General features: G+C 36.0%; 2 protein-coding genes across 5 annotated transcripts; one reads left to right on the top strand and one right to left on the bottom strand.

Moving 5' to 3' along the window:
• The first annotated feature begins 4,553 nt into the window (after positions 1–4,553).
• LOC128543328 (putative nuclease HARBI1) lies at positions 4,554–5,908 on the top strand. The gene is made up of 4 exons (XM_053513720.1): positions 4,554–4,993; positions 5,077–5,192; positions 5,319–5,430; positions 5,526–5,908. Exons 1-4 carry the CDS (start codon positions 4,561–4,563, stop codon positions 5,906–5,908), a joined length of 1,044 nt encoding a protein of 347 aa, XP_053369695.1. The 5' UTR covers positions 4,554–4,560.
• On the bottom strand, positions 5,886–7,458 carry LOC128543329 (uncharacterized). Of its 4 annotated transcripts, none has more exons than XM_053513721.1 (8): positions 7,227–7,458; positions 7,046–7,116; positions 6,788–6,964; positions 6,564–6,613; positions 6,441–6,512; positions 6,309–6,359; positions 6,100–6,236; positions 5,886–6,000 (listed from the first exon to the last, which is right to left on the bottom strand). In XM_053513721.1, exons 1-8 carry the CDS (start codon positions 7,394–7,396, stop codon positions 5,970–5,972), a joined length of 759 nt encoding a protein of 252 aa, XP_053369696.1. In that variant the 5' UTR covers positions 7,397–7,458; the 3' UTR covers positions 5,886–5,969. The 4 variants fall into 4 exon arrangements, with proteins under 4 accessions (XP_053369696.1, XP_053369697.1, XP_053369698.1 ...); XM_053513722.1 differs by having other exon boundaries at positions 6,441–6,503; XM_053513723.1 differs by having other exon boundaries at positions 6,803–6,964.
• Positions 7,459–16,303: the final 8,845 nt, after the last annotated feature.

Below are 16,303 nucleotides of genomic sequence, written 5' to 3'. Positions count from 1 at the left end.
AACAACAAAAACACAGCAATGTGGAAAAAAATTATGGAGTTTTATGCAATGAAAGCAGGGGATTTTAACATGAAATGTGATATTTTATGGATGAAAACTAAAAATCATATGTTATATGACTTACCTGCATTTTATAAAGAAGTGTTGGAAGCATGGGGGGATTTTTTAACTTACATAAAGATAGAACCTAGAGGGAGAAAACAGTTATTAAATTGTTTTTATTATTAAACCAACCCCTATTCCTGAATTGAAATATCACAGAAGGAAATAACACAATCTACTTCAAAAAATGGTGGATTAGCGGAATTAGACAAATAAAAGACATCTTATATGAAGTTAAAGAAGGGTTTTTACCGATACAGGTAATCATGGATGCTGTTAGCGAAACGGGTGAAACATTTAACAACGCAAAACTTCAAGAACAGTACAAACAATTGAGAGACAGAGTGCCACTTCAGTGGATTAAAAGAATAGATGAAAAAGAACAGGTAGAGCAAGGAAACACATATCCAGACATATACTTAATCCAGAAGAATGGTAAAACACGAAGTTGAAAGAATGCAAAATCAAAGAGATCTATGGTGTTTTTAGAGATGAGGCGTTTGTAAAGCCAATTGCAAATAATTACTGGAAAAAAAGATTCAGTGAACTTAGTGGAACTTAGTGAACTTCAGTGAACGACATATGGAGAAATGAAAAGATTAAATACATGGAACCCATTTTAGAAGAGTTCAATTTTTTACAAAGACACAACTGCTTATTAACTGAAATGAGGTTATGTAAAATTGGTTTAAGCACATGTGCAACATGTTGTGTATGTAAAAAGATGGACGAAGGATTATGGCACCTGTTTTTTTACTGTGAAAAACTGAAGGACTTCACCGATAAACTGAAAAACATGACAAAGAAAAGTGCTTAACCTGGACTACCAAGAAGAAATAACACAACAGCAAAGGGAAGAACTGTTTTTATTTGGTCCACAAAAGACAACTGAAAATAAATACGCATATAACTTTTTTATGGCTGTGGCAAAATATGCCATATGGAGAAGAAGGAACATAGCTAAATTTAAAAAAGTAGAAGCTAATGTTTGGATCATTTTTAGAGAAAAACTGAAGGTAATTATGAATCTATTGTACAGGTACTTTGCAGAAAACGAGAAAATTGGGACCTTTGAAATGTTGTTTTTTAAAAAAAATCCAGTGTTGAAATGGGATCCAAGTGTTTTTTTTAATTAATTATTAATGCAAAAATCTTAAAAGGGTCAGAATGTCTGTTTGATGTGTGTAATATGTTTTGTAGAAAAAAAAAAAAAAGAGCGCCTGATCTCGGAAGCTAAGCAGGCTTGACCCTGGGTAGTGCTTGGATGGGAGACCACCTGGTCCTGTGAGCTTTTCAGTTTTATTCCTCATATAGTTTTTTTTTTTTTAAGTAAATTAAATAAAAATAAATCATTTTACTTGGTCAAATAGGCCTTCCTTCAACCCAGTTTCCACTTCTAGTTGTACTGGTATGAGGGTGCCAGATCAAGCCTGATTTAGAAAGCTAAGCAGGTTTGACCCTGGGTAGTGCTTGGATGGGAGACCACCTGGTCCTGTAAGCTTTTCAGTTTTATTCCTCATATTGTTTTTTTTTTTTTTTTTTTTTTTAAATTAAAATAAAATAAAAATAAATCATTTTAATTGGTCAAATAGGCCTTCCTTCAACGCCATTTCTACTTCTAGTTGTACTGGTATGAGGGTGCCAGATCAAGCCTGATTTAGAAAGCTAAGCAGGTCTGACCCTGGGTAGTGCTTGGATGGAAGACCACCTGGTCCTGTAAGCTTTTCAGTTTTATTCCTCATATGTTTTTTTTTTTTTAATAAATAAAATAAAAATAAATCATTTTAATTGGTCAAATAGGCCTTTCTTCAACGCAGTTTCCTCTTTTAGTTGTACTGGTATGAGAGTGCCAGATCAAGCCTGATTTAGAAAGCAAAGCAGGCTTGACCCTGGGTGGTGCTTGGATGGGAGACCACCTGGTTCTGTGAGCTTTTCAGTTTTATTCCTCATATAGTGTTTTTTTTTTTTTTTTTTTTAAATAAAAATAAATCATTTTAATTGGTCAAATAAGCCTTCCTTCAACCCAGTTTCCAGTTCTAGTTGTACTGGTATGAGAGTGCCAGATCAAGCCTGATTTAGAAAGCTAAGCAGGCTTGACCCTGGGTAGTGCTTGGATGGGAGACCACCTGGTCCTGTAAGCTTTTCAGTTTTATTCCTCATATATATATATATATTTTTTTTTTTTAAATAAAAATAAAAATAAATCATTTTAATTGGTCAAATAGGCCTTCCTTCAACGAAGTTTCAAATTCTAGTTGTACTGGTATGAGGGTGCCAGATCAAGCCTGATTTAGAAAGCTAAGCAGGATTGACCCTGGGTAGTGCTTGGATGGGAGACCACCTGGTCCTGTGAGCTTTTCAGTTTTATTCCTCATATAGTTTATTTATTTATTTATTTATTTATTTATTTAATTTTTTAAATAAATCATTTTAATTGGTCAAATAGGCCTTCCTTCAGTCCAGTTTCCACTTCTAGTTGTACTGGTATGAGAGTGCCAGATCAAGCCTGATTTAGAAAGCTAAGCAGGCTTGACCCTGGGTAGTGCTTGGATGGGAGACCACCTGGTCCTGTAAGCTTTTCAGTTTTATTCCTCATATTGCTTTTTTTTTTTTTTTTTTTTAATGAAATAAAATAAAAATAAATCATTTTAATTGGTCAAATAGGCCTTCCTTCAACCCAGTTTCCACTTCTAGTTGTACTGGTATGAGAGTGCCAGATCAAGCCTGATTTAGAAAGCTAAGCAGGCTTGACCCTGGGTAGTGCTTGGATGGGAGACCACCTGGTCCTGTAAGCTTTTCAGTTTTATTCCTCATATATATATATATATATATATATATATATATATATATATATATATATATATTTATTTTATTTTTTATTTTTTTTTAAATAAAATAAAAATAAAATAAAAATAAATTATTTTAATTGGTCAAATAGGCCTTCCTTCAACCCAGTTTCCACTTCTAGTTGTACTGGTATGAGAGTGCCAGATCAAGCCTGATTTAGAAAGCTAAGCAGGCTTGACCCTGGGTAGTGCTCGGATGGCAGACCAGCTGGTCCTGTAAGCTTTTCAGTTTTATTTCTCATATTGCTTTTTTTTTTTTCTTTTTTTTTTTTAAATAAAATAAAAATAAAATAAAAATAAATCATTTTAATTGGTCAAATAGGCCTTCCTTCAACCCAGTTTCCACTTCTAGTTGTACTGGTATGAGAGTGCCAGATCAAGCCTGATTTAGAAAGCTAAGCAGGCTTGACTCTGGGTAGTGCTTGGATGGGAGACCACCTGGTCCTGTAAGCTTTTCAGTTTTATTCCTCATATTGCTTTTTTTTTTTTTTTTTTATTAATGAAATAAAATAAAAATAAATCATTTTAATTGGTCAAATAGGCCTTCCTTCAACCCAGTTTCCAATTCTAGTTGTACTGGTATGAGAGTGCCAGATCAAGCCTGATTTAGATAGCTAAGCAGGCTTGACCCTGGGTAGTGCTCGGATGGGAGACCACCTGGTCCTGTAAGCTTTTCAGTTTTATTCCTCATATTGCTTTTTTTTTTCTTTTTTTTTTTTTTTATAAATAAAATAAAATAAAAATAAATCATTTTAATTGGTCAAATAGGCCTTCCTTCAACCCAGTTTCCACTTCTAGTTGTACTGGTATGAGAGTGCCAGATCAAGCCTGATTTAGAAAGCTAAGCAGGCTTGACCCTGGGTAGTGCTCAGATGGCAGACCTCCTGGTCCTGTAAGCTTTTCAGTTTTATTCCTCATATATTTTTTTTTTTTTTTTTTTTTTTTTTTTTTTTTAAATAAAATAAAAATAAATCATTTTAATTGGTCAAATAGGCCTTCCTTCAACCCAGTTTCCACTTCTAGTTGTACTGGTATGAGAGTGCCAGATCAAGCCTGATTTAGAAAGCTAAGCAGGCTTGACCCTGGGTAGTGCTTGGATGGCAGACCACCTGGTCCTGTAAGCTTTTCAGTTTTATTTCTCATATTGCTTTTTTTTTTTTTCTTTTTTTTTTTAAAATAAAATAAAAATAAAATAAAAATAAATCATTTTAATTGGTCAAATAGGCCTTCCTTCAACCCAGTTTCCACTTCTAGTTGTACTGGTATGAGTGTGCCAGATCAAGCCTGATTTAGAAAGCTAAGCAGGCTTGACTCTGGTTAGTGCTTGGATGGGAAACCACCAACCGGGGCAGGCTAACTGTCAGGCTAAGTCTGAGTTCAGGCTTAACGAACATACCATTTATACTCACCTGGCTGGTAATTCGATGTCATTTTATTTAACTTAATTTTTTTTAAATAAATAAGGAAATGTACTTTACTAATAAATGTAAGAAATTATAAGGTATAAATACACTAAGAAATGTTCAAAACCTCTGTGTTTAATTAGTGAGTTTGGTAATTAATTAATTAAAAGTATATAAATAGGGAGCTGAACTCGTTTCCAAACTTAACCATGGCGTGTCCTTTCATAGATGAGGTGGTGGATGAGGGAGCTATAGTCTTGCGGAGGGCATTTCAAAGAGAGAGAACTTTCAGAGACAGGTCAGACCCATTGGCTTTTAATGACAGCTACCTGTATGAGCGATATAGGTTCTCAAGAGATGGGATTGCATATATTTGTAGATTACTAAGCCCACACATTGCAAATAAAACACGCCGCAACAGAGCGCTCACAGTCCCACAGACGGTGTGCATTGCACTTCGCTTTTTTGCCAGTGGAACATTTTTGTACACAGTTGGAGATGCAGAGTATATCAGCAAAGCATCAGTTTGCCGCTCTGTACGAACTGTGTACCTTTCTTTAAAAAGACTACTCAATGTGTTCATCACATTCCCTGGCCACAAAGCTATTCGTACCATTAAACATGCCTTTTATGGAATAGCTGGTAAGTTCAAATAACTCTATAAAACATGGAAATATTTTTTGACTACATGGGACATATTTAAAACAAACAAATAATTTTCCTAGGTTTCCCAAATGTTATCGGTGCATTGGACTGCACCCATGTGCGTATTAAGTGTCCGTCTGGTCCACATGAAGCGGACTTTGTGAATAGGAAATCAGTACACAGCATCAGTGTACAGGTACGGTCCCACTGAGATGATATTGAAGGCTATGCTCTAGCACTGAGTGTTCTGTACTAAGCTGGGCACCAGTGTTTAGTTCATTGCAATTAAAATGTAGTGACCTACAAGTTTAATTTATTTTAGATGATTAGTGATGCAGATTGCATCATCACAAATGTAGAGGCCAAATGGCCAGGCTCTGTGCATGACTCCAGAATCTTTAGAGCCTCATCTCTCTACCAACAACTAGCAAGAGGTATGCTAATAATCACTTAAATCACAAAAAGTCTTAAAAAAACAAAAAAAAACAAACACATTATATATCTATATATATTCATTCTGTCTATGCAGGAGAATTCTCAGGAGTTTTGCTGGGAGACAAGGGATACCCATGCCTGCCTTACCTCTTGACTCCCTATCAGGAGCCCCAGACAGAAGCACAGCACCGCTACAACATTGCCCATGCACGCACAAGAGGTCGTATAGAGATGGCATTTGGGCTGATAAAGTCAAGGTTCCAGTGCCTGAAGCACCTCAGAGTGACTCCACCTAGGGCATGTGACATTGTAGTTGCTTGTGTAGTGCTCCATAACATTGCTTGTCTGAGGAGAGAGAGGCAACCAAGGATTGTTGAAGAGGAAGACTGGGGCAATGAAGCCGTATTGGAAGAAAACGAAACAGGCAGACTTATACGAGACACATATGCAAATAATTATTTTGCTTTAAGGCTTTAAAATTTTCCACTGGCCCCTCAACTTTCTCCTTAGTTGAACAAACACACAGAAGTCAAAGTATTTAATGTGATTTGTCTTTATTCAGAGTGAATCTGCCTGTTAGGGGTGAAAACACAAATAAATGTTGTGGAAAGTGATCAAAAAGGTAATGTTTTTTTTTTCTTTTCCTTTTTAAAAAATGGTAGTTCTACTTGCATTTTTCTGTAGCTGTTGAATTTCCAGCTCCAACTTCCTCATCTTCAGTTTTTTTATACTGGATGTCGATATCAGTCGCTTCCATTTGTTTAAGGAGGTAGCGTTTATACACTCCTTTTATGTTTTCTGGGTTCTGTAGCAACATAGATTTAAATTTATTTCATTGAATACTCTTGGCACATTGTTTTCATTTCTTAATACTCACTTTTTCACATGTGGTCCCAGACTGAGAGGGCTCTAGAACAGTGTCAGCATCCTGAAAACACATTATGATCATTTTATCACACAAGTACACTTTTTAATATTCAATACAGTATCGCATGGAACCTGTGACTACCTCAGGCCTCCTTGAACATACAGACACAGTCTCCTCATCTTCCTCAACTGATGGGCCTTCTCCCTGTGACCACTGATTAAACTCATTAGCTTACATGACTGATTTAAAAAGTCTCATACTCACAGGCAACATGATGTCTGGTGGATCCATAAAGCATACAGAATCTTTTGTCACTATGAAACCAAACATGATAGAAAAAATATTTTTTTTTACCAAAATGCACCATTACAGTAGCACAAGTACCTCTACGTGACATTACTGCTATGATGTACTTAGGCTTACAATGCCTAAGGAAGGAGGAAATCAGTTAGTCAGAAAGGAATAATGATAATAAAACACACACACACCTTTTATATACTCACTCCTTATACTAGGTGATATCATTTTAGATGATGTCCCCCCCTCTATTCCCTCAAGGACGGGCCTCCCTTTATTAATTTCCAAAGCCAGCTCCTCTGCAGGAGTGAAGCTGGCTGGTGGTGGCCCTCCCCCAGTGCCAGCAACCTCAGTCTTCTTTTTGGTCGCTGCAATTAAAAAAAAAACTGAATAGTTGTAACTTTAGGCTGGCATTGATTACATATGTACATACCATTAGATTTACTTACCATTCTGAACTATATTTTTATATTTTATTTTCACCTGCTGCCAGGTTCTTTTTCCTTCACTTAAGTTGCTGCTGCGTGAAAGCAATTAACGTTACTGTTATTCACACACAAACTTTGCAATGTATTGTGACACACATTCAATGTTGATAAAGTATTTTAAATAGTTTACACCGCTACTTACGCATTGAGACGATCAGCAATTTTCTGCCAACCTTTCTCTCTTGCTTTATTTATTGCCGCTGTATTGCCTTTTTTGGTAATGACATCTTTAAATTCTTCATATGTTTCCAATAGCAAACGCTGTTCCGTTGCCGTGAACATCGCTGCTCTATCTTTTCCTTTTGTTGCCATGGTAGCCCACAGTAAATCGATTGACCCATGCTCGACTTTTCAGGACTTTTAAACAATGGCGTGCACGCGCAATTATCTTGACTATTTGAACCTGACTCAAATTAGTAAGATCACATGATCCTCAATTTACTGTTATGGAACCAATTTAAGCGCGGATGTTTAGCTCGGCTCATTCAAGTCAGGTTTGGGACTTTAATCCCCGCTTTTCTAAGCGGCTTTTATGAAACAGCCCCCTGGTCCTGTAAGCTTTTCAGTTTAGTTCCTCATATTGCTTTTTTTTTTTTTTTTCTTAATAAAATAAAATAAAAATAAATCATTTTAATTGGTCAAATAGGCCTTCCTTCAACCCAGTTTCCACTTCTAGTTGTACTGGTATGAGAGTGCCAGATCAAGCCTGATTTAGATAGCTAAGCAGGCTTGACCCTGGGTAGTGCTCGGATGGGAGACCACCTGGTCCTGTAAGCTTTTCAGTTTTATTCCTCATATTGCTTTTTTTTTCCTTTTTTTTTTTTTTTATAAATAAAATAAAATAAAAATAAATCATTTTAATTGGTCAAATAGGCCTTCCTTCAACCCAGTTTCCACTTCTAGTTGTACTGGTATGAGAGTGCCAGATCAAGCCTGATTTAGAAAGCTAAGCAGGCTTGACCCTGGGTAGTGCTCAGATGGCAGACCTCCTGGTCCTGTAAGCTTTTCAGTTTTATTCCTCATATATATATATATATATATATATATATTTTTTTTTTAAATAAAATAAAAATAAATCATTTTAATTGGTCAAATAGGCCTTCCTTCAACCCAGTTTCCACTTCTAGTTGTACTGGTATGAGAGTGCCAGATCAAGCCTGATTTAAAAAGCTAAGCAGGCTTGACCCTGGGTGGTGCTTGGATGGGATACCACCTAGTCCAGTAAGCTTTTCAGTTTTATTCCTCATATTGTTTATTTTTATTATTATTATTTTTTTTAATAAAATAAAATAAATCATTTTAATTGGTCAAATAGGCCTTCCTTCAACGCAGTTTCAACTTCTAGTTGTACTGGTATGAGGGTGCCAGATCAAGCCTGATTTAAAAAGCTAAGCAGGTTTGACCCTGGGTAGTGCTTGGATGGGAGACCACCTGGTCCTGTAAGCTTTTCAGTTTTATTCCTCATATATATATATATTTTATTAAATAAAAATAAAATAAAAATAAATCATTTTAATTGGTCAAATAGGCCTTCCTTCAACGTCGTTTCTACTTCTAGTTGTACTGGTATGAGGGTGCCAGATCAAGCCTGATTTAGAAAGCTAAGCAGGTCTGACCCTGGGTAGTGCTTGGATGGGAGACCACCTGGTCCTGTAAGCTTTTCAGTTTTATTTTTCATATAGGTTTTTTTTTTTTTTTAATGAATTAAATAAAAATAAATCATTTTAATTGGTCAAATAGGCCTTTCTTCACCGCAGTTTCCACTTTTAGTTGTACTGGTATGAGAGTGCCAGATCAAGCCTGATTTAGAAAGCTAAGCAGGCTTGACCCTGGGTGGTGCTTGGATGGGAGACCACCTGGTCCTGTGAGCTTTTTAGTTTTATTCCTCATATAGTTTTTTTTTTATTTATTTATTTACTTATTTATTTATTTATTTAAATAAATCATTTTAATTGGTCAAATAGGCCTTCCTTCAACCCAGTTTCCACTTCTAGTTGTACTGGTATGAGAGTGCCAGATCAAGCCTGATTTAGAAAGCTAAGCAGGCTTGACCCTGGGTAGTGCTTGGATGGGAGACCACCTGGTCCTGTAAGCTTTTCAGTTTTATTCCTCATATATTTTTTTTTTTTTTTTTAATAAATAAAATAAAAATAAATCATTTTAATTGGTCAAATAGGCCTTTCTTCACCGCAGTTTCCACTTTTAGTTGTACTGGTATGAGAGTGCCAGATCAAGCCTGATTTAGAAAGCTAAGCAGGCTTGACCCTGGGTGGTGCTTGGATGGGAGACCACCTGGTCCTGTGAGCTTTTCAGTTTTATTCCTCATATAGTTTTTTTTTTTATTTATTTATTTACTTATTTATTTATTTAAATAAATCATTTTAATTGGTCAAATAGGCCTTCCTTCAACCCAGTTTCCACTTCTAGTTGTACTGGTATGAGAGTGCCAGATCAAGCCTGATTTAGAAAGCTAAGCAGGCTTGACCCTGGGTAGTGCTTGGATGGGAGACCACCTGGTCCTGTAAGCTTTTCAGTTTTATTCCTCATATGTTTTTTTTTTTTTTTAATAAATAAAATAAAAATAAATCATTTTAATTGGTCAAATAGGCCTTTCTTCACCGCAGTTTCCACTTTTAGTTGTACTGGTATGAGAGTGCCAGATCAAGCCTGATTTAGAAAGCTAAGCAGGCTTGACCCTGGGTGGTGCTTGGATGGGAGACCACCTGGTCCTGTGAGCTTTTCAGTTTTATTCCTCATATAGTTTTTTTTTAATTTATTTATTTACTTATTTATTTATTTAAATAAATCATTTTAATTGGTCAAGTAGGCCTTCCTTCAACCCAGTTTCCACTTCTAGTTGTACTGGTATGAGAGTGCCAGATCAAGCCTGATTTAGAAAGCTAAGCAGGCTTGACTCTGGGTAGTGCTCGGATGGAAGACCACCTGGTCCTGTAAGCTTTTCAGTTTTATTCCTCATATTGCTTTTTTTTTTTTTTTTTTTTTTTTTTAAATAAAAATAAAATAAAAATAAATCATTTTAATTGGTCAAATAGGCCTTCCTTCAACCCAGTTTCCACTTCTAGTTGTACTGGTATGAGAGTGCCAGATCAAGCCTGATTTAGAAAGCTAAGCAGGCTTGACCCTGGGTAGCGCTTGGATGGGAGACTACCTGGTCCTGTAAGCTTTTCAGTTTTATTCCTCATATTGCTTTTTCTTTTTTTTTTTAAAGAAATAAAATAAAAATAAATCATTTTAATTGGTCAAATAGGCCTTCCTTCAACCCAGTTTCCACTTCTAGTTGTACTGGTATGAGAGTGCCAGATCAAGCCTAATTTAGAAAGCTAAGCAGGCTTGACCCTGGGTAGTGCTTGGATGGGAGACCACCGGTCCTGTAATCTTTTCAGATTTATTCCTCATATATATATATTTTTTTCTGTTTAAATAAAATAAAAATAAATCATTTAATTGGTCAAATAGGCCTTCCTTCAACCCAGTTTCCACTTCTAGTTGTACTGGTATGTGAGTGCCAGATCAAGCCTGATTTAGAAAGCTAAGCGGGCTTGACCCTGGATAGTGCTTGGATGGGAGACCACCTGGTCCTGTAAGCTCTTCAGTTTTATTCCTTATATTGCTTTTTTTTTTTTTTTAATGAAATAAAATAAAAATAAATCATTTTAATTGGTCAAATAGGCCTTCCTTCAACCCAGTTTCCACTTCTAGTTGTACTGGTATGAGAGTGCCGGATCAACCCTGATTTAGAAAGCTAAGCAGGCTTGACCCTGGGTAGTGCTTGGATGGGAGACCACCTGGTCCTGTAAGCTTTTCAGTTTTATTCCTCATATAGTTTTTTTTATTTTTTTTTTAATTTTTTTTATTTTTTATTTTTTTTAAATAAAATAAAAATAAATCATTTTAATTGGGCAAATAGGCCTTCCTTCAACCCAGTTTCCACTTCTAGTTGTACTGGTATGAGAGTGCCAGGTCAAGCCTGATTTAGAAAGCTAAGCAGACTTGATCCTGTGTAGTGCTTGGATGGAAGACCACCTGGTCCTGTAAGCTTTTCAGTTTTATTCCTCATATTGCTTTTTTTTTTTTTTTAATGAAATAAAATAAAAATAAATCATTTTAATTGGTCAAATAGGCCTTCCTTCAACCCAGTTTCCACTTCTAGTTGTACTGGTATGAGAGTGCCAGATCAAGCCTGATTTAGAAAGCTAAGCAGGCTTGACCCTGGGTAGCGCTTGGATGGGAGACCACCTGGTCCTGTAAGCTTTTCAGTTTTATTCCTCATATTGCTTTTTTTTTTTTTATTGTTTAAATAAAATAAAAATAAATCATTTTAATTGGTCAAATAGGCCTTCCTTCAACCCAGTTTCCACTTCTAGTTGTACTCTTATGTGAGTGCCAGATCAAGCCTGATTTAGAAAGCTAAGCAGGCTTGACCCTGGGTAGCGCTTGGATGGGAGACCACCTGGTCCTGTAAGCTTTTCAGTTTTATTCCTCATATTGCTTTTATTTTTTTATTTTTTTTTTTTTTAAAGAAATAAAATAAAAATAAATCATTTTAATTGGTCAAATAGTCCTTCCTTCAACCCAGTTTCCACTTCTAGTTGTACTGGTATAAGAGTGCCAGATCAAGCCTGATTTAGAATGCTAAGCAGGCTTGACCCTGGGTAGTGCTTGGATGGGAGACCACCTGGTCCTGTAAGCTTTTCAGTTTTATTCCACATATAGTTTTTTTTATTTTTTTTATTTTTATGTTTTTTAAATAAAATAAAATAAATCATTTTAATTGGTCAAATAGGCCTTCCTTCAACCCAGTTTTCACTTCTAGTTGTACTGGTATAAGAGTGCCAGATCAAGCCTGATTTAGAATGCTAAGCAGGCTTGACCCTGGGTAGTGCTTGGATGGGAGACCACCTGGTCCTGTAAGCTTTTCAGTTGTATTCCTCATATTGTTTATTTATTTATTTATTTAAAAAAAAAAATAATAATTTTAATTGGTCAAATAGGCCTTCCTTCAACCCAGTTTCCACTTCTAGTTGTACTGGTATGAGAGTTCCAAATCAAGCCTGATTTAGAAAGCTAAGCAGGCATGACCCTGGGTAGTGCTTGGATGGGAGACCACCTGGTCCTGTAAGCTTTTCAGTTTTATCCCTCATATTGTTTTTTTTTTTTTTTTTTTTTTTAAAATAAAATAAAAATAAATCATTTTAATTGGTCAAATAGGCCTTCCTTCAACCCAGTTTCCACTTCTAGTTGTACTGGTATGAGAGTGCCAGATCAAGCCTGATTTAGAAAGCTAAGCAGGCTTGACCATGGGTAGTCCTCGGATGGGAGACCACCTGGTCCTGTAAGCTTTTCAGTTTTATTCCACATATAGTTTTTTAATTTTTTTTATTTTTATGTTTTTTAAATAAAATAAAATAAATCATTTTAATTGGTCAAATAGGCCTTCCTTCAACCCAGTTTCCACTTCTTGTTGTACTCTTATGTGAGTGCCAGATCAAGCCTGATTTAGAATGCTAAGCAGGCTTGACCCTGGGTAGCGCTTGGATGGGAGACCACCTGGTCCTGTAAGCTTTTCAGTTTTATTCCTCATATTGCTTTTTTTTTTTTTTTTTTTAAATGAAATAAAATAAAAATAAATCATTTTAATTGGTCAAATAGGCTGTTACGACCCTTGGTAGTCTAGGGGTATACGGGTCGCACATTTACAGTTGATAGACATTGGCTATTTGAATTCCCAGCACGGGTTGGAACCAAAGTGATGACACACTCAACACTTTATTAGCAAATGGGTGTTTATTTACATAAAAGGCGATACTAAGTGAAATATTTACAAATTAAACCAGTGGTTTAAAGGAAGGCACTAATTGAGAGACTAGCGATGGGTGCTGCTGAAAATAAACCAAGAAGAAAAAAAAAACCCAGTCTAACTAATCACAATACACCCCCCATCTAGTCTCCTCTAAAAATCAAAAGAATAATAATAAAAATAAATAATCAGGTAAGCAATAACATCCTAACTAGCTACACTATCTAAATCAAAAGGGATACATGGGTTGGCACACACCCTCTTACCTAGTGTATCTCTAGACAGCTGGTTACCTACATGTTGAAATGTATACCACGTGGCTTACTTCCCTAAACCAGTCTCTCAAACACAAACATTTCCAGCCTATTGGCTGGGGAAACAAACAGCATAGCCAGCACAAAGTGAGTCTCAAGACTGCCTCTACTTTCTGAAATGGCTTCTTAAAAAAGACAGCTGGAGGATGGGGATTGGTCGAAGCACTGGGATGTGATGCAGCCAATCAGAAGCGTGGACTGACTGGATTGGTTGCAGCCCTGAGATGTAGAGCAGCCAATCAGAAGCAGCAAGCACTGGATGGAGCCACTAGGAAACAAAAAACAAAAAGGGCAACAGACAAGACAACCACTATACAATAATGTTCTGAAACGTAACATAGGCCTTCCTTCAACCCAGTTTCCACTTCTAGTTGTACTGGTATAAGAGTGCCAGATCAAGCCTGATTTAGAATGCTAAGCAGGCTTGACCCTGGGTAGTGCTTGGATGGGAGACCACCTGGTCCTGTAAGCTTTTCAGTTTTATTCCTCATATTGTTTATTTATTTATTTATTTATTTTTAAATAAAAAAATAATAAAAATAAATCATTTTAATTGGTCAAATAGGCCTTCCTTCAACCCAGTTTCCACTTCTAGTTGTACTGGTATGTGAGTGCCAGATCAAGCCTGATTTAGAAAGCTAAGCAGGCTTGACCCTGGGTAGCGCTTGGATGGGAGACCACCTGGTCCTGTAAGCTTTTCAGTTTTATTCCTCATATATTTTTTTCATTTTTTTATTTTTTTTTATTTATTTATTTTTTGTGTTGTTTAAATAAAATAAAAATAAATCATTTTAATTGGTCAAATAGGCCTTCCTTCAACCCAGTTTCCACTTCTAGTTGTACTGGTATGTGAGTGCCAGATCAAGCCTGATTTAGAAAGCTAAGCAGGCTTGACCCTGGGTAGCGCTTGGATGGGAGACCACCTGGTCCTGTAAGCTTTTCAGTTTTATTCCTCATATTGCTTTTTTTTTTTTTTATTGTTTAAATAAAATAAAAATAAATCATTTTAATTGGTCAAATAGGCCTTCCTTCAACCCAGTTTCCACTTCTAGTTGTACTCTTATGTGAGTGCCAGATCAAGCCTGATTTAGAAAGCTAAGCAGGCTTGACCCTGGGTAGTGCTTGGATGGGAGACCACCTGGTCCTGTAAGCTTTTCAGTTTTATTCCTCATATTGCTTTTTTTTTTTTTTTTTTTTTTTTTTTTTAAATAAAATAAAAAAAAATCATTTTAATTGGTCAAATAGGCCTTCCTTCAACCCAGTTTCCACTTCTAGTTGTACTGGTATGAGAGTGCCAGATCAAGCCTGATTTAGAAAGCTAAGCAGGCTTGACCCTGGGTAGTGCTTGGATGGGAGACCACCTGGTCCTGTAAGCTTTTCAGTATTATTCCTCATATTGCTTTTTTTTTTTTTTTTTTTTAATAAAATAAAATTAAAATAAATCATTTTAATTGGGCAAATAGGCCTTCCTTCAACCCAGTTTCCACTTCTAGTTGTACTGGTATGAGAGTGCCAGATCAAGCCTGATTTAGAATGCTAAGCAGGCTTGACCCTGGGTAGTGCTTGGATGGGAGACCACCTGATCCTGTAAACTTTTCAGTTTAATTCCTTATATTGCTTTTTTTTTTTTTTTTTTTTTTTTTTAATAATAAAATAAAAATAAAAATAAATCATTTTAATTGGTCAAATAGGCCTTCCTTCAACCCAGTTTCCACTTCTAGTTGTACTGGTATGAGAGTGCCAGATCAAGCCTGATTTAGAAAGCTAAGCAGGCTTGACCCTGGGTAGTGCTTGGATGTGAGACCACCTGGTCCTGTAAACTTTTCAGTTTTATTCTTCATATTGCTTTTTTTTTTTTTTTTTAATAAAATAAAATAAAAATAAATCATTTTAATTGGTCAAATAGGCCTTCCTTCAACCCAGTTTCCACTTCTAGTTGTACTGGTATGAGAGTGCCAGACCAAGCCTGATTTAGAATGCTAAGCAGGCTTGACCCTGGGTAGTGCTTGGATGGGAGACCACCTGGTCTTGTAAGCTTTTCAGTTTAATTCCTCATATTGCTTTTTTTTTTTTTTTTTTAAATAAAATAAAATAAAAATAAATCATTTTAATTGGTCAAATAGGCCTTCCTTCAACCCAGTTTCCACTTCTAGTTTTACTGGTATGAGAGTGCCAGATCAAGCCTGATTTAGAAAGCTAAGCAGGCTTGACCCTGGGTAGTGCTTGGATGGGAGACCACCTGGTCCTGTAAACTTTTCAGTTTTATTCTTCATATTGCTTTTTTTTTTTTTTTTAATAAAATAAAATTAAAATAAATCATTTTAATTGGGCAAATAGGCCTTCCTTCAACCCAGTTTCCACTTCTAGTTGTACTGGTATGAGAGTGCCAGATCAAGCCTGATTTAGAATGCTAAGCAGGCTTGACCCTGGGTAGTGCTTGGATGGGAGACCACCTGATCCTGTAAACTTTTCAGTTTAATTCCTTATATTGCTTTTTTTTTTTTTTTTTTTTTTTTTTAATAATAAAATAAAAATAAAAATAAATCATTTTAATTGGTCAAATAGGCCTTCCTTCAACCCAGTTTCCACTTCTAGTTGTACTGGTATGAGAGTGCCAGATCAAGCCTGATTTAGAAAGCTAAGCAGGCTTGACCCTGGGTAGTGCTTGGATGTGAGACCACCTGGTCCTGTAAACTTTTCAGTTTTATTCTTCATATTGCTTTTTTTTTTTTTTTATAAAATAAAATAAAAATAAATCATTTTAATTGGTCAAATAGGCCTTCCTTCAACCCAGTTTCCACTTCTAGTTGTACTGGTATGAGAGTGCCAGACCAAGCCTGATTTAGAATGCTAAGCAGGCTTGACCCTGGGTAGTGCTTGGATGGGAGACCACCTGGTCTTGTAAGCTTTTCAGTTTAATTCCTCATATTGCTTTTTTTTTTTTTTTTTAAATAAAATAAAATAAAAATAAATCATTTTAATTGGTCAAATAGGCCTTCCTTCAACCCAGTTTCCACTTCTAGTTTTACTGGTATGAGAGTGCCAGATCAAGCCTGATTTAGAAAGCTAAGCAGGCTTGACCCTGGG

This window comes from Clarias gariepinus, chromosome 15 (genome assembly GCF_024256425.1).
Source record: "Clarias gariepinus isolate MV-2021 ecotype Netherlands chromosome 15, CGAR_prim_01v2, whole genome shotgun sequence".
NCBI lineage: Eukaryota > Metazoa > Chordata > Actinopteri > Siluriformes > Clariidae > Clarias > Clarias gariepinus.
This window is presented reverse-complemented; position numbering and strand designations above follow the sequence as displayed.